This window comes from Balaenoptera acutorostrata, chromosome 8, assembly GCF_949987535.1.
Source record: "Balaenoptera acutorostrata chromosome 8, mBalAcu1.1, whole genome shotgun sequence".
NCBI lineage: Eukaryota > Metazoa > Chordata > Mammalia > Artiodactyla > Balaenopteridae > Balaenoptera > Balaenoptera acutorostrata.
This window is the reverse complement of record NC_080071.1, coordinates 27,012,146-27,034,054: the sequence shown is the minus strand read 5'-3', so window position 1 is coordinate 27,034,054 and position 21,909 is coordinate 27,012,146. Positions and strand designations below refer to the sequence as shown.

General features: G+C 35.8%; 1 protein-coding gene across 7 annotated transcripts in view; it reads right to left on the bottom strand.

The window, feature by feature from the left end:
* Positions 1 to 4,019: 4,019 nt before the first annotated feature.
* The window catches only part of LOC103019313 (sodium channel protein type 2 subunit alpha), a 150,178-nt gene continuing 132,288 nt past the window's right edge, over positions 4,020 to 21,909 (bottom strand). For 6 of the 7 annotated variants that reach the window (XM_057550729.1, XM_057550732.1, XM_057550728.1 and 3 more), the window contains 7 exons: positions 21,044 to 21,166; positions 19,768 to 20,049; positions 18,389 to 18,442; positions 15,442 to 15,579; positions 14,972 to 15,076; positions 9,584 to 9,854; positions 4,022 to 8,062 (listed from right to left, as the gene is read on the bottom strand). In XM_057550729.1, coding sequence (XP_057406712.1) covers positions 6,867 to 8,062; positions 9,584 to 9,854; positions 14,972 to 15,076; positions 15,442 to 15,579; positions 18,389 to 18,442; positions 19,768 to 20,049; positions 21,044 to 21,166 — 2,169 coding nt within the window. In that variant the 3' untranslated portion in view covers positions 4,022 to 6,866. Of the gene's footprint in view, positions 8,063 to 9,583; positions 9,855 to 14,971; positions 15,077 to 15,441; positions 15,580 to 18,388; positions 18,443 to 19,767; positions 20,050 to 21,043; positions 21,167 to 21,909 lie in introns of all 7 variants that reach the window. The other variant, XM_057550733.1, reaches the window with a different exon arrangement.

The window sequence follows — 21,909 nt, the reverse complement described above, 5'->3', positions numbered from 1 at the left end:
AGGAAGGTATAACAATTGTAAATATTTATGCACCCAACATAGGAGCACCTCAATGCATAAGGCAAATACTAACAGCCATAAAAGGGGAAATCGACAGTAACACAATCATAGTAGGGGACTTTAACACCCCACTTTCACCAATGGACAGATCATCCAAAATGAAAATAAATAAGGATACATTAAACAAGATGGACTTAATTGATATTTATAGGACATTCCATCCAAAACAACAGAATACACATTTTTCTCAAGTGCTCATGGAACATTCTCCAGGATAGATCATATCCTGGGTCACAAATCAAGCCTTGGTAAATTTAAGAAAATTGAAATCGTATCAAGTATCTTTTCCAACCACAATGCTATGAGACTAGATATCAATTACAGGAAAAGATCTGTAAAAAATACAAACACATGGAGGCTACACAATACACTACTTAATAACGAAGTGATCACTGAAGAAATCAAAGGGGAAATCATAAAATACCTAGAAACAAATGACAATGGAGACACAATGACCCAAAACCTATGGGATGCAGCAAAATCAGTTCTATCAGGGAAGTTTATAGCAATACAAGCTTACCTCAAGAAACAGGAAACATCTCGAATAAACAACCTAACCTTGCACCTAAAGCAATTAGAGAAAGAAGAATAAAAAGACCCCAAAGTAAGCAAAAGGAAAGAAATCATAAAGATCAGATCAGAAATAAATGAAAAAGAAATGAAGGAAACAATAGCAAAGGTCAATAAAACTAAAAGGTGGTTCTTTGAGAAGATAAACAAAATTGATAAACCATTAGCCAGACTCATCAAGAAAAAAAGGGAGAAGACTCAAATCAATAGAATTAGAAATGAAAAAGGAGAAGTAACAACTGACACTGCAGAAATACAAAGGACCATGAGAGATTACTAAAAGCAACACTATGCCAATAAAATGGACAACCTGGAAGAAATGGACAAATTATTAGAAATGCACAACCAGCCGAGACTGAACCAGGAAGAAATAGAAAATATGAACAGACCAATCACAAGCACTGAAATTGAAACTGTGATTTAAAATCTTCCAACAAACAAAAGCCCAGGACCAGATGGCTTCACAGGCGAATTCTATCAAACATTTAGAGAAGAGCTAACACCTATCCTTCTCAAACTCTTCCAAAATATTGCAGAGTTAGGAACACTCCCCAACTCATTCTACGAGGCCACCATCACCCCGATACCAAAACCAGACAAAGATGTCACAAAGAAAGAAAACTACAGGCCAATATCACTGATGAACATACATGCAAAAATCCTCAGCAAAATACTAGCAAACAGAATCCAACAGCACATTAAAAGGATCATACACCATGATCAAGTGGGGTTTATTCCAGGAATGCAAGGATTCTTCAATATATGCAAATCAATCAACGTGATACACCATATTAACAAGTTGAAGGATAAAAACCATATGATCATGTCAATAGATGCAGAGAAAGCTTTCGACAAAATTCAACACCCATTTATGATAAAAGCCCTGCAGAAAGTAGGCATAGAGGGAACTTTCCTCAACATAATAAAGGTCATATATGACAAACCCACAGCCAGTGTTGTCCTCAATGGTGAAAAACTGAAACCATTTCCTCTAAGATCAGGAACAAGACAAGGTTGCCCACTCTCACCACTATTATTCAACATAGTTTTGGAAGTTTTAGCCACAGCAATCAGAGAAGAAAAAGAAATAAAAGGAATCCAAATCGGAAAAGAAGTAAAGCTGTCACTGTTTGCAGATGACATGATACTATACATAGAGAATCCTAAACATGCTACCAGAAAACTACTAGAGCTAATCAATGAATTTGGTAAAGTTGCAGGATACAAAATTAATGCACAGAAATCTCTTGCATTCCTATACACTAATGATGAAAAATCTGAAAGTGAAATTAAGAAAACACTCCTGTTTACCATTGCAACAAAAAGAATAAAATACCTAGGAATAAACCTACCTAAGGAGACAAAAGATCTGTATGCAGAAAATTATAAGACACTGATGAAAGAAATTAAAGATGATACAAATCGATGGAGAGATATACCATGTTCTTGGATTGGAAGAATCAACATTGTGAAAATGACTCTACTACCCAAAGCAATCTACAGATTCAATGCAATCCCTATCAAACTACCACTGGCATTTTTCACAGAACTAGAACAAAAAATTTCACAATTTGTATGGAAACACAAAAGACCCCGAATAGCCAAAGCAATCTTGAGAAAGAAAAACAGAGCTGGAGGAATCAGGCTCCCTGACTTCAGACTATACTACAAAGCTACATTAAACAAGACAGTATGGTACTGGCACAAAAACAGAAACATAGATCAATGGAACAGGATAGAAAGCCCAGAGATAAACCCACGCACATATGGTCACCTTATCTTTGATAAAGGAGGCAAGCATATATAGTGGAGAAAAGACAGTCTCCTCAATAAGTGGTGCCAGGAAAACTGGACAGGATATATGTAACAGTATGAAATTAGAACACTCCCTAACACCATACACAAAAATAAACTCAAAATGGATTAAAGACCTAAATGTAAGGCCAGACACTATCAAACTCTTAGAGGAAAACATAGGCAGAACACTCTATGACATAAATCACAGCAAGATCATTTTTGACCCAGCTCCTAGAGAAATGGAAACAAAAACAAAAATAAACAAATGGGACTTAATGAAACTTAAAAGCTTTTGCACAGCAAAGGAAACCATAAACAAGACCAAAAGACAACCCTCAGAATGGGAGAAAAATATTTGCAAATGAAGCAACTGACAAAGGATTAATCTCCAAAATTTACAAGCACCTCATGCAGCTCAATATCAAAAAAACAAACAACCGAATCCAAAAATGGGCAGAAGACCTAAATAAACATTTCTCCAAAGAAGATATACAGATTGCTAACAAACACATGAAAGAATGCTCAACATCATTAATCATTAGAGAAATGCAAATCAAAACTACAATGAGATATCGTCTCACACCGGTCAGAATGGCCATCATCAAAAAATCTAGAAACAATAAATGCTGGAGAGGGTGTGGAGAAAAGGGAACACTCTTGCACTGTTGGTGGGAATATAAATTGATACAGCCACTATGGAGAACAGTATGGAGGTTCCTCAAAGATCTAAAAGTAGAACTACCATATGACCCAGCAATCCCACTACTGGGCATATACCCTGAGAAAACCATAATTCAAAGAGTCATGTACCACAATGTTCATTGCAGCTCTATTTACAATAGCCAGGACATGGAAGCAACCTAAATGTCCATCATCAGATGAATGGGTAAAGAAGATGTGGCACATATATACAATGGAATATTACTCAGCCATAAAAAGAAACGAAATGGAGTTATTTGTAGTGAAGTGGATGGAGTTAGAGTCTGTCATACAGGGTGAAGTAAGTCAGAAAGAGAACAAATCCCATATGCTAACACATATATATGGAATCTAAGGGGGAAAAAAAATGGTCATGAAGAACCTAGTGGCAAGACGGGAATAAAGACACAGACCTACTAGAGAATGGACTTGAGGATATGGGGAGGGGGAAGGGTAAGATGTGACAAAGTGAGAGAGTGGCATGGACATATATACACTACCAAAGGTAAAACAGATAGCTAGTGGGAAGCAACCGCATAGCACAGGGAGATCAGCTCTGGGCTTTGTGACCACCTAAAGGGGTGGGATAGGGAGGGAGACGCAAGAGGGAAGAGATATGGGAAGTTATGTATATGTATAACTGATTCACTTTGTTATAAAGCAGAAACTAACACACCATTGTAAAGCAATTATATTCCAATAAAGATGTTAAGGGAAAAAAATTGGATGCTTAAGTTTCATCCCCAGAGATATGAATTCAATTGGTCTGCTTTTGGTTCAAACATTGGCATTTATTAAAGCTTCTCAGGTATTTCTAATAGGTAATCAGAACTGAAAAACATTTCAAACTTCTCATAATTAAATGGAAAAACCAAATCTGTGTCATTTGGGGAATTTTGTTTATATATTATAAAGAGTGAGATCTAAGCTCACTTGGAATTTTTGCTTCCAAAATTATAGAAATGAATATGAAGATATTATATGAACTTTTTCTAGTGCAGCAGATTATTAGGGGCCTAAGTGTACAGATCTGTTGTCTACAGACTATAATAAACAAGAGATTTGGTGAACAGAAAAGAAAAAATGAGAATATCCTTAATCAAAAATACTGAGAGCCCAAGGAAGTGATGGAAAAGTATATGGAAAGTACACCAAGAATACATAGGGAAGGAACCAAAATGGAAAAGAGAATAACAAAACAAAACAAAGCAGTAGGTAGACGGGAAGGAGAAAGGATGCACAACTTAAAATGCTAGTCAATTTTTTATTAATTTTTGTAATTTTCCACTGCTCTATCCAATACCATATCTAGGTTTTGGGCCAATATTAAAACTAGATATCCAGTACACTCTTCTTAATTAATTTCCATTAAATGAAAAACTTTAAAGATGAATTATTATATTCAATGTGTATTTTTACATTTTTTCTGACAGATCATTTTACATGATAGAAATTTACCTTTAAATGGCATTTCAAAGATAGAAACAAAGACAGAACAATTAAATACAAAAACAAAAGCAAAAACTTTATTCTTTTGGCTTGATTGTAATGTGGTTTACCGTTCTTTATGGTAATAGCATTTTCCTGCATGCATTTCACCAACATACTACAAGTCAATAGCTTTAGTGTAAAGAATCTACATTTAATGTTGCTTGTGAAAGAAACACAAAATGTTTTGCTGTAACTGGTAATATAATTTCACTTATATAATTTTTGTTGAAAAGAAAAGCTTGGACCTCATATCATATCTGATAAAGTTCTAATGCCATATGGGTCAGTAAGAATAAGATCTACCTGTGTGAACAAACACTGGAAAAGACTGATGATTTACTGAATAAAAGGACTAGGTGGAAACATCTGATTCAAGTGATGCCAAGAATATCAACTGATCGTTACTTAAGCCTCTTTTGATGATAAGGCATCACTATTTGAAAGCAAATAAATGCTGGACTCAGTCTGAGATTTGTTTCACATTGAAATATGTGCAAAGTTTACTGTACTAATAAAAAAAAGCAGGAACCTACATTGCATGTTAGTCTTTGTTTCTTATTTTGTGAAGTGCTTTAATTTAAAAGTGCTAGGAACAGAAACTAACAGTAGTGACTGTGACATCAACCTGAAGATACTTTTAATTTCTCATTTTATGTACAAAAAGCTGAAAAATAAAATAAAATGAACTTTGTACAGTATTTATATTTTCTTAGAAAACTCTAACCATATATTTTCAACAGAATTAAGCAGCTTGCAACATGTTTGTACATCGGGCTTTTTACCGTAGAGTATTCAATTAAGATTGGAAGGATAAAAACCAAGAAGCTCTTTATTGTTTGCTGCAACCTATTGCTTAATGACATGAAGAATGAGGTCTTGATAGAGCAATTTGCTTCACTTTACCACTGACATATATGGCTTCCCATATTAGACTTCTGGACAGTGGAAGGAATAAGATGCAGCAGCAGAGGCAAGATAAACATGCAGCAGTGACAGCTTCAAACTATAATGGAACCAATTACATCATATTACCTGTTGAAAGCTTGCAAACTATACTTACTGTGGTACGTATTTGATGCAATAAATACTGTGCTTAAGTCATCATTTTTGTTTGCTCAAACATGCACCACTGGGTAAAATTACTATTTACAAAGCAGATTTTTATTTTTTAAATTGACATGTACTATGTCAACCTTACCAAGAGCAGAAGATGGCTAAACAATACTGCAGGAAAAAGCAGAATCAACTTTATAAAGTGACGGGGGGGGATGCTTTTTGGTCAATTCAGGTTTTAGAAAGGACTGATAGGATATTTTTATTTTATGCCAAAGGACACTTATCAAAAATGTTATAGTCATGCTGCCAGGACTCTGAATGACTATGTAATGGGGTGTGTGTGTGTGTGTGTGTGTGTGTGTGGTGTGTGTATACATATATATGTATATACACGCACATATACATATATACATATATACAGGTACATGTAATGGATTATGAAAAAATAAAACAACTTTTTAATGCTTGTGAATTCTATGAAACATTTACAGGCACAGTAAAATTTTTCTGGATGAGACACCTTAAAAACATGAATAGCTATTTAAGCACCTCAAAAATCTAAAAACATCCTGACACAAGAAGTAAACTCTTTCCTTTTGTGATGTGATTTCTTTTCATGTGAGAATGAGAAGTGCAGCATGCCTTCATTTAAAATATATCCAGTTATACAGTAGAGAAACATAGAATTTCTTACCTTTACTCCCTCTCCCCAAACATAAACCCATTTACAAAAATAGTCACATATAATAGTAAACAACCTGTGGATTAAAAAGAAAGTGATAAATTCACAGCATACATTTTCATAAAAATGTGGCAGGTGTGGCAGTTAGAACATAAACAGTGGTGACAATTACTGTTATCAAGTGTCACGTGCTGAATTTACATAAAAATGTAACTTCCCTCCCCCCTTTAAATTGGTTCCTAGAGTCTGAGTAGCCATTACTCTCTGCTCTTCAGCAGTGTCAGCTGGTTGTGAACACAGAAACCTCCTGTCGATGTTGTTTCTCTGGTTTGTTGAGTCTCAGTTTGCTGACCAGAGGCCCCTGTCTTGTTATAGGCACTGACCTTAAGTATACAGTTGTAAAAACAGTCAGTTTGGCATTGACCTCCTGTGGGAGTCCTGTTGACACAAACACATCACCATCACGGGCTGTAAACAATTGATCACAAAATGGAATATTCTTTGTTTCTTTTTACTTTTTACTTTCCCTGATATCTTTCCCTTTGTCTTCCTTTTCTGATTTGTCTTTTTCAAATTTTTCTTTTTCCGGTTTGGTCACACTGTCATAGGAAGGTGGAGACGTGGTAGAAGGTGTCACATCGGTTTTCTCTGGAGTTGAATTCTCATTTAGTTTATCAATGAGGATATCTTCTTTGATGGGTGTTCCATCACCTTCTTTACCTTTGTCCTTCTTATATATACATGAAACTTTCTTAACTTTTTGCTTCAAGAGGTAGCGTCTATAAGCCCTCTGGATAACAATAGCAGACACCTCCTCTTGTTTGCGTTTCAAAGTGGTTGTAATGGGCTCATAGGAGACTTTGGAGGGGTTCGATGCCATGAATCTCTCTTCCATCTGTATTCGAAGGGCATCCATCTCTCCACTCTCACCCAAAACACGCTTTGTAAAGGCAAATAAAATGTCGAGGCAGTGGATCCTGTCCCCACTGACCATGGGCAGATCCATAGCAATGAGCTGGACTTTGTTTGGTTTTGCTATGAGAAGAGGAGGATCCAGGGCGGCCGCAAAATCAGAGAGCTTGGAGAACTCTATGAACTGGGTGGCATCGGGATCAAACTTCTCCCAGACCTCATAGAACATCTCAAAGTCATCCTCGCTCAGGGGCTCTGCACTTTCTTCAGTAGCAACACTGAAGTTCTCCAGGATGACAGCGATATACATGTTCACCACGACCAGAAATGATATGATGATGTAACTGACAAAAAAGAAGATCCCCACAGATGGGTTCCCACAGTCTCCCTTAACTGAGCTGCCAGGGTGATCTTTTTCAGGGTCACAGTCTGGAGGTCCACTATTAAGAATAGGTGCTAGCAATCCATCCCAGCCAGCAGAGGTGGTAATCTGGAACAGGCAGATCATGCTGTTGCCAAAGGTCTCGAAGTTGAACATGTCATCAATTCCAACCTCCCTCTTAACATAGGCGAAGTTGGACATTCCAAAGATGGCGTAGATGAACATGACCAGGAAGAGCAGGAGGCCGATGTTAAACAACGCAGGAAGGGACATCATCAAAGCAAAAAGCAGCGTGCGGATCCCCTTGGCCCCTTTGATCAGACGCAGGATTCGGCCAATCCTGGCAAGACGGATCACTCGGAACAGGGTAGGGGACACAAAATATTTCTCTATCAGCTCAGCCAGAAACATACCTATGGAAAGCCAAGATAAAACAAAAATAAGGTTATACTTAATGGCAGCAAATGAAAATTTACATGTCTTAGATAAGCACTAACTAGTTTTACAAAATGTGGACATGAGAATTAGGGGCACACACACACACACACACATTTACATACACACAATCTGCAATATTTGTTTAGCAAAATGAAACTGGTATGTTTAGTGTTATAACATTAACACCTTTATACTAACTGAAGGTATTAATGGTCATTTTTCCTGGTTCAAGAAAAGCATCTATAAAGGACACAATGTATATGGCAGCCAAGCACAGAAATTTAAGAAATTTATGTTTCTTAAATACTAGTTCTAGTGTTTGTATAAGATTTAATGGATAAAGCATATGATTTTTGGATCAGGAATATGAAAGTTCTTATTCTTCTGAGATGGTTTTGATCCATTTTATTTGGGAGGTGGCAGAACAACGTACTGGAGACAATCCAGGCTTTCAAGACAGACATACTTGGGACTGAATCCTGGCAATGATTTTATGCATTGCTAAATGGTGATAATAGCTACTTTTGTTGTCGTTGTTAGGCTTAACATTTACTAAGTCTTTTCTTTGTGCTAGGCACAGTGCTAAGTGCCTTTACTTTCATAATCTCATTTAATCTTCACAACACCACTTCACAAAAATATTCCTTGGAAAGCTAAGGATTGGAAAGGTGAGGTAACTTGCCATAGGTCACAGAGCTGGTAAGTAGTGAAAATAGGGAAGCGCTCAGTCAGGTCTGTATGACCCAGGAGTCTCATCCCTTAATCACTGTATTATCCTGCATATCACAGTCGTCAGGATCAAATGGAATGCTACCTTGTCTTTCTATTTAACCAGCGAAAGTGTATAAATAGTGGAATACTATTTTTCTCTCTATGTATATGTTCTCTTTCCTCAAACAAGCAGAACCTTACTTCTAGCACCTGATTTAATGTCCTACACACAAACACTTAATATGTATTGATGAAATGAATTTGCTTTGAATTTTTGAACAAAATGTGTACTTGTGAAAAAGAATATTACACACCATAGAAAACTATCTGAACCCAAAGATAACATGAAGCTTGTATGAGTGTGAATATATATAAACACACAACATGATATTCCAATTACCAAGGACAATTATTTATGGACTATTTGACTACTTGTAATGATTTATATGTGTACGTGTGTGTGAATTGTTTATTCAAAGCAATACTTGTCTATACTACAGGAGTATGACTGAGTACAGGAGTATTAGGCCAAAGTTGCAGTTATTTTCTTCTGAAATGAGACAAGATGATAAATGAAACCTGCAGAATATAAATTCTTTTTTTTACACATCATTTCATACACAGCATGCAATTAGAGAAATGACAAGCTGAGAATGGACTAATAATTAGACTTTTATTTGAAACTTCGGGGTGAATGAGTAAGATTAGTGAAAAAAACTTTAAAGCTTTAAAACACAAATTTTCACTACTAAATTCCTTAACTGAGTAAAAGCAGCTCTTCTTACCTACGATGGAGAGAATGACCACCACAAAATCAAAAATATTCCATCCGATGGTGAAATAGTAATAACGAAGAGAGATTAGTTTCAGCACACATTCTCCAGTGAACAGAACAATAAACACCAGATTAATCCAGTACAGAATGTTTGTCATTTCTTGACTCTGGTCATCAGTTTCCACCATCATGGTGACCATGTTGAGGCAGATGAGGATCATGATGCTGATATCAAAGACTTGTTTGGTTACAAAATCAAAGACCATCCCTTGAAATTTGTTCTGAAACAAAGAGTATGTAAAGTTCACTTAGAAACTGAAAACAAAAAAAAATCAAGTTCAACTTATCTGATTTTAATATAGCAATATGAAAATGTAGCTTTTATTAAAAAACACTCTATGTTTGTTTTACACTTGGAAGAAAATTTGTATATTGGAATATCCAACTCTTTCCAAATGTATTTGTTTTATTTACACTGTTCATGATACCAGATTTTATAAACTGATTTTATGTTAAGAACCGCCTGCTAGGTTCTCAGTGCCCAGAACATCACCATGTGTACAATGGACAGTTAGTAAATATTTGCCACTATAATGAATCTTTGTTATTGCCTGTGTTGGGGGTGAGCATCAAAATTAACTTTGAAGAACTAATAAATAAATACTTCTCTTGCTTTTTCTGTCCTTTTTCCCCCTAGTTTCTCCCTTTATATACCCCCCAACCCCCAGCAAAGCCAAAGCGTCTTAAATTCTACCTTAATTCTACCTCAAGGTTCAGTTGAGAAGATGTTTTTAGAATTATAGTTCAAGAAAAAGGACATTATGGGGCCTCCCTGGTGGCGCAGCGGTTGAGAATCTGCCTGCCAATGCAGGGAACACGGGTTCGAGCCCTGGTCTGGGAAGATCCCACGTGCCACGGAGCAGCTGGGCCCTTGAGCCACAACTACTGAGCCTGCGCGTCTGGAGCCTGTGCTCCGCAACAAGAGAGGCCGCGACAGTGAGAGGCCCGTGCACCGCGATGAAGAGTGGCCCCCGCTTGCCGCAACTACAGAGAGCCCTCGCACAGAAACGAAGACCCAACACAGCCAAAAAGAAAGAAAGAAAGAAAGAAAGAAAAAGGACATTAGTGGAATAGTTGGTGAAATCCAGTTAAATTCTACATTTTATTTTACGGTATTACACCAAGATTAATTTCTTAGTTTTGCTAACCAATCTATGGTTATGTAAGAGGTTAAAATAAAGGAAAGTAGGGTGAGGATTTTGTGAGGTAACTCTTCTATAAGAATAAAATTATCTTTAAAAAATTACAGTTCACAATTCAAATGTTCAAACTCTGCCCTATTCAATTTGGACCTTATTCCAAGCACCAACTGGCCTTACGTCTTGTTTATGAAATTAAGTCCTCATCTTGTAAACCAATTAAGCCGACTGGACCCTATTTTCTTCCTTTTTGCCCCTATCTGCTTGGTATTGAGGCACTCTGGAGCTTGGGCCTTGGCTTACCTCTGCTAGGTTGTCCTCTACCTTCTCAACTAGAACTACAGACGTTCTGCTACCTCTACGCTCATAGTCTGCTTTCCCAGATCGACACATTTATTGGTCTGGATTCTCTATGTTAGTGTTTTGTCCTCTCCCTAGTAGAAGCATCCATTACTCCCTATTGAAATTCTGGGACATCAAACACCACCTGTTTGTTATATTTTGCTATTTTCTCTGAATACATATTTAGCCTGCTGGGTTGGACTTACATTGTTTCAGCTGGGTCTGTCCTTCTAGGGCCTTCTTCAACCTAATAAATGCATCTAATTCCAGTTCTAAACACTTCGTTCTTAGCTCTTGTGTACTGAAGTTTACTCTTCCAAGGCTAGTTATGGTCCCCTTATTTCTACCCTTCTGATATTTCCTACCACTCTTGTACCGTATCATTTTATCTTGTTTATCTGTCTCCTCTGTCCTAACACCTCTGTCAAGGGGTATTATCAGACAGCCCTTCTCAGTCTGGTGAATTCTAACTCAGTTTTAAGTTTTAAGCACTCTGTGATCTCAGAAAACTTTGTGCTTACATTTGTCATAAAAGTGATGACATTTTATGACATCAATTGCTCTTATTTAATTAAAACCTTTTTCTCTTCCACAGATATAGCACCTACAGAATGCTATAGAATCTACACTGTAGAATCTACAATGTAGTAGATTCAAAATTGCATAAAAATTGCATAAAATCAGAAACTTGGGGTTTATTTTCATATCAGCATGATCAATAAAAAGCTCCTTAGATTCCCTGTCCATTTAGTTTTCCAGTGGATTACCTGAACGTACAACTCCAATTCCCAGTTATAGATCACTGTCTCCAATTTAAATCCCAGAATATGCTGGAGGAAGCTATATAACCTTGGAGGCCTTGTTCACCAAAGATTTATGTTCTCTCACTTTACCTTGGCCCTTGACAATGATTAGCAATCCTTTGTCCCTCACTTGGTCCCAGGATAATTTCAAACTTCTCAGAAATTTCCCATTCTCTTGCCCTCTACTCTTCTTTTTTGAGAACACCAAAGTCAACTGGTGTAAAGAAACTCTTCTACTTCCTTTTTCATTTCATATTATCTTGTCTCCCACACCTACTTTTTATATATTACTCCAAATTCATTGGAGGACTCAGTCCCTTTTGCTCTCTAACCTAGACTACACTGTTCTTGAGCCACATCCTGTGCAACTTTATTCTACATTTATTCCCTTTCTCTTCAATCTCTTCTTCTCCAGAACTCCTGCTTTGCTATGAACCTAATCTCTCAATCTTTAGAAACTTTATTTTACTACTTCTTCTAAACATTCATTCTCTTTCAGACTCCCTTTTTGATTGTAAAATTCTGTAAACTAGCATCCCCAATTTTTTCTCCATTCATGTCCCTACTTCATATTCTGCATGACACCACTATTCATCCAGTTGTGTAAGGCAGAAACTCATAAGTCATCTTTGTTGCTTCCTTCTTCACCTCTCATATTCAATTAATAAACCTTTTAATTTCACTCCTGTGATAGCTTACAAATCCATCCATTTTATTCATCTCTACACCACTCTACCTATCATCTCTGAAATAGTTCCAAAACGAGTCTGCAATGCACATACTGCCTCTGTCAGCGCTGGTTGAGTGATATTCACAAAACCCAAACGGCCCAGGTCCCCTTCAATGGCTTCCCATTGCTCTAAGGACAAAGACTACTCTTGAACATGGCCTATGAAGCCCAGAAAAGTGTGGACCATCCTAACCTCTTCATTCTCCCCATGTCCCAAATGAACCCCCGACCCTCTGCACTCCAGCTCACTGGCCTTCCTACCTCAGGGCCTTCACATATACATTCCTCTTCTCTTCCCACATTGCCTACTGACGCTTCCTCATTCTTCTCCATGCCTCAGCTCATGCTTCAGTGAAGCCTTCCCCAACTTCCCTGATTCATCAGTCCCCTCTTTCATATCGGCTCTCATAGCCAAATGGATCTTTCCTTCTTGGATATTTCTATATTTGTTGGGGTGAATATTTGATTACCAAATAGACTCTTGATTGTTCGATATTTAAATCTGAATGTTTAGCATAGTACATTGTTAATGAAAGACTGAATGGACGGATTTTACCAAATCATTTCTTAATTTGCCAAATTGTTGGCAATAATAGTCTAGTTAAGTGCACTGGTCATTTCCTGTGCATCCCTGTCCCTGCCAGGTAAATCTACGTCATTTGATGTAATTAAACAGCCATTTAAAAATTTCTTTCTCAATCGTTTATCTACATATATATGTTGCCTACTGATAAATCTCACTCCTTCACTGATTTACCTCTTCCTATAATGGTGAAGTGCCCAAGTCTTCATGCTCAGCACTTTTTGGGTCTTTTTTTTTTTTTTGATATATTCTAATTATCTTTCAAAAATGAATCTAAGCTTCAGAGCTCAACTGAATTATGTCTGACAATGACAACTCTAAAATCTTTGTCTCATATTCATAAGACCTAATTTTTCCAAATGCCTTTATAAGACTTTGTTAGTGCAATCAGTAATTTTACAAAACATTAACTGTTTTACATTCTTCATTATCTACATGTCCTTCCTCTTTTCCTATATTTTATAGCTGCCTCATCCCACTGAGTCTTCTTGTTGGCTCCTTTATTTCCTATGTTCCAGTCCTACTGGCATGACCCCATATTGTGAACTCATCTTCTTGTATATAAGTGTTCATCTTCTTGTCTGAGGCCCAGCATTATTTTGTCTCTAACATCTTCTCATGCCAGTCTCTAAAATTCTTTTTCTTCACATTACTATGCTGTTCACTTAACTATATTATATTTTCATTTGGCTTAATTAAGATCGATTTCTTCAGACTCATAGTGGTAACCTTGACTCATTTAACCCAGAAAACCTTGTGTTTACTACTCACTATTTCAAATATATCACTATTCTCCACTGCAATATTTATTTCCATGGCTTTGGAGTATATATTTTCTTATATAGGGCATTATTCTGCTTTACTCCCCATCCATTCAAGTTGTATTATTTCTCAAAGAGTAGGCTCAAATTGTCCATTCCTAATGTTTTGTCCAATATAACTATCCACTTTCTTTGAGCTTTTGGCTAACTTACAAACAAAACATGGGCATGGCCAGTTTTAGTTTGGCCAGTTTTACATCGCCACTAATGGAGTCATAGAGTCATGATTCCTGGGGAACACTGGATTGCCTTGTACCATGTATACCTTGGGGGAGGACTTCTGAAACATAGAAAAACTCAGGAACTCTCCTGACAACAATTCCTTGCAGCAACCAAACAGAACCAGTAGCCATTGGCAAATATACAATTGGAATAGCCATAAAAAGTCTTAAAGAATGATGTCATCTGATTTAGGGGCAAGATGCTAGGAGGAAATAGATTTTTCTTAAAAACCAGGAAAAAACAACAAGACCTGTGACTTTTTGCATTAATGATTCCATTCAATCTGCAGAATTGGACAGAATATGGGGCATATCCAAGAGGTACCAATTATCCCAATTGGTCCCCACTGCACTCTGAGAACATTCAATATTGCCACACTATGTATATATGAATATGTTTTCTTCTCTGCATTATTAGAAGCTCCTCAATGACATCAATCCTATGGAATAATATTGGCATATAAGTCTAAACATTATTATTAATATGTATTTTATGTCTGTATATAAAATATATTACATAATTTCTACATAGTATGTATATATAAATTACAAATACTTAGGCTATTTAGGCTAGCTAGTCACATTGTTAAGGCAAAAACTTTGTTTTGCAAATGCACAAAAATTAGTATCTAGCAATTTGGGCTGTAAAAGTGATAGATAACATAGATTTTATTAATGATGAAAGTATGTTGTTCTTACAGCAGGTCGAGGTATGGGTTTTTGTGGTTTCTTTGAACCCAGTTTTTTCATTGCATTGTAGTATTTCTTCTGTTCTTCTGTCATAAAAATGTCTTGACCTCCAAAGTAAAGAAATGAAATAAAAACTTGTAAAAATCACGTTCTTTGCTAGCTACAAAATTCATCTTAGTAATTGTGTGAAAAATGGCTCCACATTCTATTCTAATGCTACTAATTAATATATGTATTTTAGAGATGCATATATCCAATGCATAAATTATGCCATATTAGTCAGATTTCTATACTGGAAATATCAGTACATGCTATCTGAATTATCAATCACTTAAAAACTCATAGATGATTAAGTCTCTCAAAACAATTTCTGAATTTTATATTCTTTCTTTTTGTTGACTGCATTTGGAGCCAAAAGGAAACAGTGTGATATGTTTAGTTCACATTTTAGAGCAAGGATGAAGTTTTAGTATACTTATCTTCTTTTTCTGTTGGTTGAAGTTATCTATGATGACACCAATGAAAAGATTCAGAGTAAAGAATGAACCAAAAATAATAAAGATGACAAAATAAAGATACATGTACAGATTGTCTTCATACTTGGGTTGTAATTCTACCTACAAAATATGAAAAATGATAACTATTAGACCTAATCCATGTTTCATAAAAAAGACATCAGTGAATTTTCGATTCTCAAAGCATGTCTCTATCACTGGAAATTTAAAAAAATTAAACAGATTTTATGAAACATCAAATCTAACACACCTATTGAAGAGTCTCTAATACGGTTCACTGAGTTGAGAAAATGAAACAACTCATAGAAAAGTCTGAATAATTAAAATTAATTTCACCCAGTAAATGCCTAGATTATGAATGCACTTTCAATGCAGTTTCAAGACCCCAATGGGGCATGCAAAGTGAGGATTTCCTCTTCCTACAGAAGAGGTGTTGTAGTCACACTATACTATGTTAAAAACTTTCAAATTTTACCCTCTCTGACTCAGCTTCTTCATCTGTAAAATGGAAAAATATAGAACCTACTCCTCATATGGTAGTTGGGAAGGTTAAATGTTGGGAAGGTTAAAGGTTTAAGGTTTAATGTTTATTGTATATGAGAGGTGTTAGAACAGCACCTGGCCAATAGTAAGAGCTAAGAGTAAAGATTTGATTTCTATTACATATTTCTGTTGATAGACTAGAATTATTACTGTACCTGTGGACATAGGTACATCAGTAGGATCTTTCCATTCTGAAAATGAGTCTATTGATTCATCCTATTCAGCAGGCCTTAGGCATTGTTTTTGTAACAATGATACCCTCTCTCATCCAGCACAGTTCTGATGAAAAATGTATGATGATTGGTTTAAGCTTTGGCTGTAATCTGTAGTTCAGGTCTCACAGGACATTGTTCTAACCCAGTTAACTAGTCACAGGTGACAATGAACGCAGGTAATGACCCATTGTGTCATGAAATCAATTTAGAGGGTAATGGCCAACATGAAATTTTTTTTTCTAATGAAATAGGGTAAAATAGAAAATATTGGAAATATTGTAAAACTGCCTATTCTTTGATAAGACTTCTATTTTATTTATGCATGTGTGTAGTGGACAGTGATATAAAATATTTTAAAATGTCTTAAAATTAAATACAATACAAACACAAAGGTGCACAGTACATAAGTGTTAGATGTAATAAACTCTTTTAAAGTGAACTTTACAACCCAAGATGTCAGAAACCCTTGGTGTATCCTTCCCAAACATAAATTCTACCATCTCTGCTAGAGGTAATCATTATCCTGACTTTTATGGTAATTATTTCCTTGCTTTTTCTTTAGAGTTAGAACCTAAGTATGCATTCTTGAACAACAAGGTTAGTTGTGTCTACGTTTTATCTAGTAGACACATTTGTTATAACAGTTACATTTTAAGATTCATCTGCATTATTATGTATACTGGATTCATATATCATTTTCAATACTGTTTAATATTCAATTATTTGCCTATTTCTACTACTTTTGAGTTGTTTCCAGTTTTTCACTAACACAAAAAAAGTTATGCTCATTCTTATACAGAGATTCTCCTATATATGTACACAAGTTTCTATAGAATATATTGCTAAAAATGGAATTGTGGGGTTAAGGAATATCTTGAACTTTAATGAATAATGTTGGTAATGCTCAACTTTTTTAAAGGAATATTTATCCATTTCCCCCCCAACCAGCACACTAGAGTTCTTGCTGCTGTTTATTCTTAGCAGCACTTGGTATTGTCAAACTTTTTATTATTGCTAATCAGGAAGGTTTGTAGGTAGTATCTAATTTTGGTTTAAATTTGCATTTCTCTATTAACTAATGAGAGTAAGAGTGAATAACTTGTCATAATTATAGTGGCCAATTGGACTCCATCTTTTGTAAAGTGCTTGAATGCTGAGGGGTTACATAGCAGATAGTGTATGCTAGGTTATTAAGGAAGAAACTGAAAGCAAGTTGTGTGTCATGTAAGTTATTGATAAGAAAGGCAGAGAGAATTTTAAATGAATTAATCAAATAGGTAGGAAACCACTGCAGAAAATGAGATAATGTAAGAAAGCCAGCACAGTGAGTGGTAATAAATAATAAATTATAATTATTATTCAAAAAACCCCATAACTGGGATTCCTGATAGTAATAGATACAATGCAGGGTGTTAAGCTCTCTCATTCTTTTTTTTTTTTTTAATAAGGTGAAAAAAAAATCAGGAATTCTTTCTAAGTTACCACCTGGTTTTTGGTGGCAGGGATGTAATATTTTGAGCTTAATTACTATACTCTGGCAATATATCAGAAGCCAATCTCTTTTTCAAAATGTGATTTTCTCCCTTATTGTTAGTGAGAAATTAATGGAGATTATACAAAAAATTTCAAAAGTGCTGATGTATATAAGGTAGATTATGAAAGCCCCTTTTTCTACCACAAAAATCTCACTTCCCAGAGAGAAACACCATTAGGTTTTTTTATATGTTTATTTTGTCTTCTGTTTGCATTTTTACCATTAGTCAGATCCTTCCTATCAGAGGAAAGATCAAAAGCTGGAAGAAATCTGTGACAGATGAAGAAAGTGCCTGTGAGGGCTTTTAATTCATGGCCAGAACTATCAGAACCAAAAATAAGATGTCTCATTTTACAAATAGAGTCAACAAATTTTTAAGTGCCAGGTACCATGCTAGATACTAGGAAAGATATGTTAAAAGATTCACAGTGAGTAGAGAAATACATTTAAATCAAAGTTTGGAAAGTGTAATGTAAGGTTGAATATTTTATTTTTCTAATATAGATGTAATCTATAAATTAACCTATGATTTCATTTTATTGACAATATCATTAAATAACAACACTGCAGAAATATTCACTGGATCAAGTTAAACAATTTTCTCTCTAAACAGACTTACATTTCGTGAATCAACAGCTGCATACATGATATCCATCCATCCCTTAAATGTGGCCTGTAAAAAAAGTCACATCATTTAATTTTTTCCCTCACAAATTATAATTCTAGACAAGAGATTAAATATCAGATTGATTGATTCAAAACAGGTATATAAAAGATTCATTCAAAACAGGTATATAAAATAGCTTTGAATTAATATTTAAACTCTTCGGGCAAAGTTTTATAACATATGCATTGAAAACTCTTCCTTTGTATTCTTCTATAACATCTTTTTATGAAACCTTAACATCTATAATGAAATCATGATGGATTATAACAATATGCTATCATAAAAGCAACTATCAATAACTTTTGACTCTGCTGTATCTAAAGAATATAACATGAAATAATTTCACGAATATAGTACTACCTTCAGACAAACGAAAAAATATGCTGTGTTGTTTGATCTTAATGCTTTCTTTTCTGCTTATCCCTTTCTAAGTGGTATTATCACCAACCATCAATCATGATGGTGTGGTCTTGAAACTCTCCTCAGTATTGCTAAATATACTATTTTGAGGCAGTTATTCTATAAGAAGCAGCATTATAACCTGAAGCAAACATTATATTTAATTGCAATTTACTTTTTAAAATATTTTGGTTTTGTGTGTTTGTGTATGTGTGGGCATAGTAATCCTGAAGACAAGTCTTGTACATTTTTTTTCAGTTCCTTAGTGCCACAGGACCCTGCAATATTTATCTAGTGTTGGGTATTGTGCAGGTGGATCATCTCAGGGAGCATGTGGACATGACTAAGCGTGGTCAGTTGAGAAGTTGAATGGATTTTTATGAAATTATAGCAGACATAATAGACTTGATAGGAAGGTTTTCATTTGCAAGAGAGCAATCTCCCTATCTGAAAGCATTCAAGCAACAGGGAGGAAGAGGGGAATCAAGGTAGGAGTTCGTGTGAGGGTACATTTGGTTACGGTATTGGTGAAGGTTGGGTGGGTGGAGACTTGGCGAGGGTTTAGAGACTGTCTGGTACCTGAGAAGGAAGACAGAAATCTACCACCCCTCTCCCCACCACCTTTCCAACCCCACCCTCAGGCCACTGCCTCTACTTTGCTCAGATTAGGGATGGGGGAAAACAGTAGGAACCTACACAGAAATCTCAGTAGCAAAGACCTGTGCTGGGAACCTAAGGCTTAGTCTGAGAGACTGTAAACTTTGTAGAGCTGTCCAGTTTTCAACATGGTGCAGAAAAGACAGTTCGGCCATGACTGAGGAAGAATCTAGGCAGATGGGCTTGAGGAAGTATGTATTTGCAAACACTGAGAAAGAAGAATTTTGGGCTCCTTTTCATAATACATCACAGTGAATAATAAGGTGGTTACTTACTACTTGAAGTAGAGAAAGATACCCGAGTCCCACATTATCAAAATTGACTTTCACGTTCTTCCACCGGGCAGTTTGGTTGCTCTCTATGAGGGCCTTACACTCACTGTAGTTGTTGACCACGCTGACATCAAACATTTCTCCAGTGGTGTAGTTAATACAGTGATAAAACTTGCCAGCAAAGAGATTCACTCCCATGATACTGAATATTAACCAAAAGATCAGACAAACCAGAAGTACATTCATTATGGATGGAATGGCTCCTAAAAGAGCATTGACAACAACCTGGCACAGAAATGAGATGGAAAAAGAAGTGAAAAGAGAGTCAGATCTATGGAAGGACTAGGAATTTAGGTCATTATACATGCAAACTTGATATAGAAAATATGAAAATCATTCTAGTACTGAAAGTTTGATTCTCTTTTTAAAAATTAAAACAGCTACTGCAAAAACAGTAGATTTTAAATTGGTAAAGTGAAAAGAATTTAAGAGCTAGCCATTCCTTTCTATGCAATTATGTGCATACAAACATAGGAGAACACACACCTACACATATCTGTTTCTGGTTGTTTTTGCAACATTCAGAGAAAGTCCTAAGTAGCTATTTTTAAATATCACAAAAAAAGCATCTAAAAGTTCTTTTTTGAATAGCTAAATGTACCGAGACAGGGCATCACCATTTCCTCAGTGCTGAGGGTATGTGGTCTCAGGTTTTGTGCCCCAGGGGATGACAAATGGCAGCACAAATTCCTCTGAGTTCTTTTGTACCACCTTTCTAAATGAGTGTTAGATTTCCACAGCTGACCTACTTTTTAGCCATCTCAGCCTTCGTTTGAAAGCTAAAAGGCCAGATTTGAACTTTAAAAGGCTCAAAATACATCATAAGGAGCAAGCAAGAAAAATGATGGGGACCGATGTGGTGGTTTCAAATTACAGTGAGTGGGATTTCGTGCACGTTTATAAATGGAAGGAACATAACTAATCTTGACTCACATCAGAAGCCTACACAACATGCTAGAAATTTCCCACAGAGTGAAAAAATCTAGTTAGAAGCAATCTAATTGTTTCTAATTAGAAGCAACCATTCAGGCATTATGTTCTGTGAGTGCCTCCAACAATGTCAAGTTTATGGATGTCTGACAAATATTACTGATTGATTGGTTATGTGAGTCTGAATGTAGAAGACACAAATTCAGCATGGATTTGTCATGTCTAAGGTTCAAAGCAGCAGTTTGTTCTCAATTCTAATTCCAACAAATTCTAAAGCATTTGGTCTTACCCTCATTCCTTCAAACCGGGATAAGGCTCTCAATGGCCTCAGAGCTCTTAGTGTTCTGAGGGATTTGATGGCACCAAGTTCTGAGTAACCCAAAGCATTTGCAGTTAAGCTAACCAATGAGACCTATACAGAAAAAGCAACACAGTTTTCTCATTTACAAACAAAAATGTTTACACAATTCAACCTTGCTCTATGTAATAAACCAGTAGTTCTCAAACTTTAGTGAGTATCAGAATCACCTGGAGAGCTTGCTGTAAACACAAATCGCTGGCCAAGGTTTGAGGTGGGGCCTGAGAATTTGCATTTCTTCGAGTTCCCAGGGGAGGCTAATGATACTGGCCTGTGACCCCACACTCTGAAAACCACTGCTATAAACTTATGAAAAAGAAGAAGCTATATGTGTTTTTTTTCAAGATTCTTGACAAGAAAATTTTTAAAAGTTAAATGTAAAGCAAGAAAAAGAATGACACCGAAATGAAATTTTCATCTATAGATCTGTAAAACTTTATCATTCCTCACATTACTGAGCAGACCTGAAAGAGAAATTAAAACTTAGTACAAGTATGCAAGTAAACTACGCAAACCACTATTGACTCTGAATATAAACACATTCAGAAAGATCTAGGTTTCTAAACAGTGGCTTAGTCTTCCTGTAAATGTCAGTGTGAGGGCATAAGATCATTAATTAGGGAAAATTAAAATAATTAAGTAAAAAAAAGTTGAGATTTTAGTATAACTAATTAGAAATTGTCAGAACAATGTTTTCTTTAGTCATTTACACAGATGACTAATGCAGTTGATAGAAGTTCTAAAATCTCAGCTAAAAAGGAAAAGAACACTGTCATAGGTGGCACAGAAATGTCTGA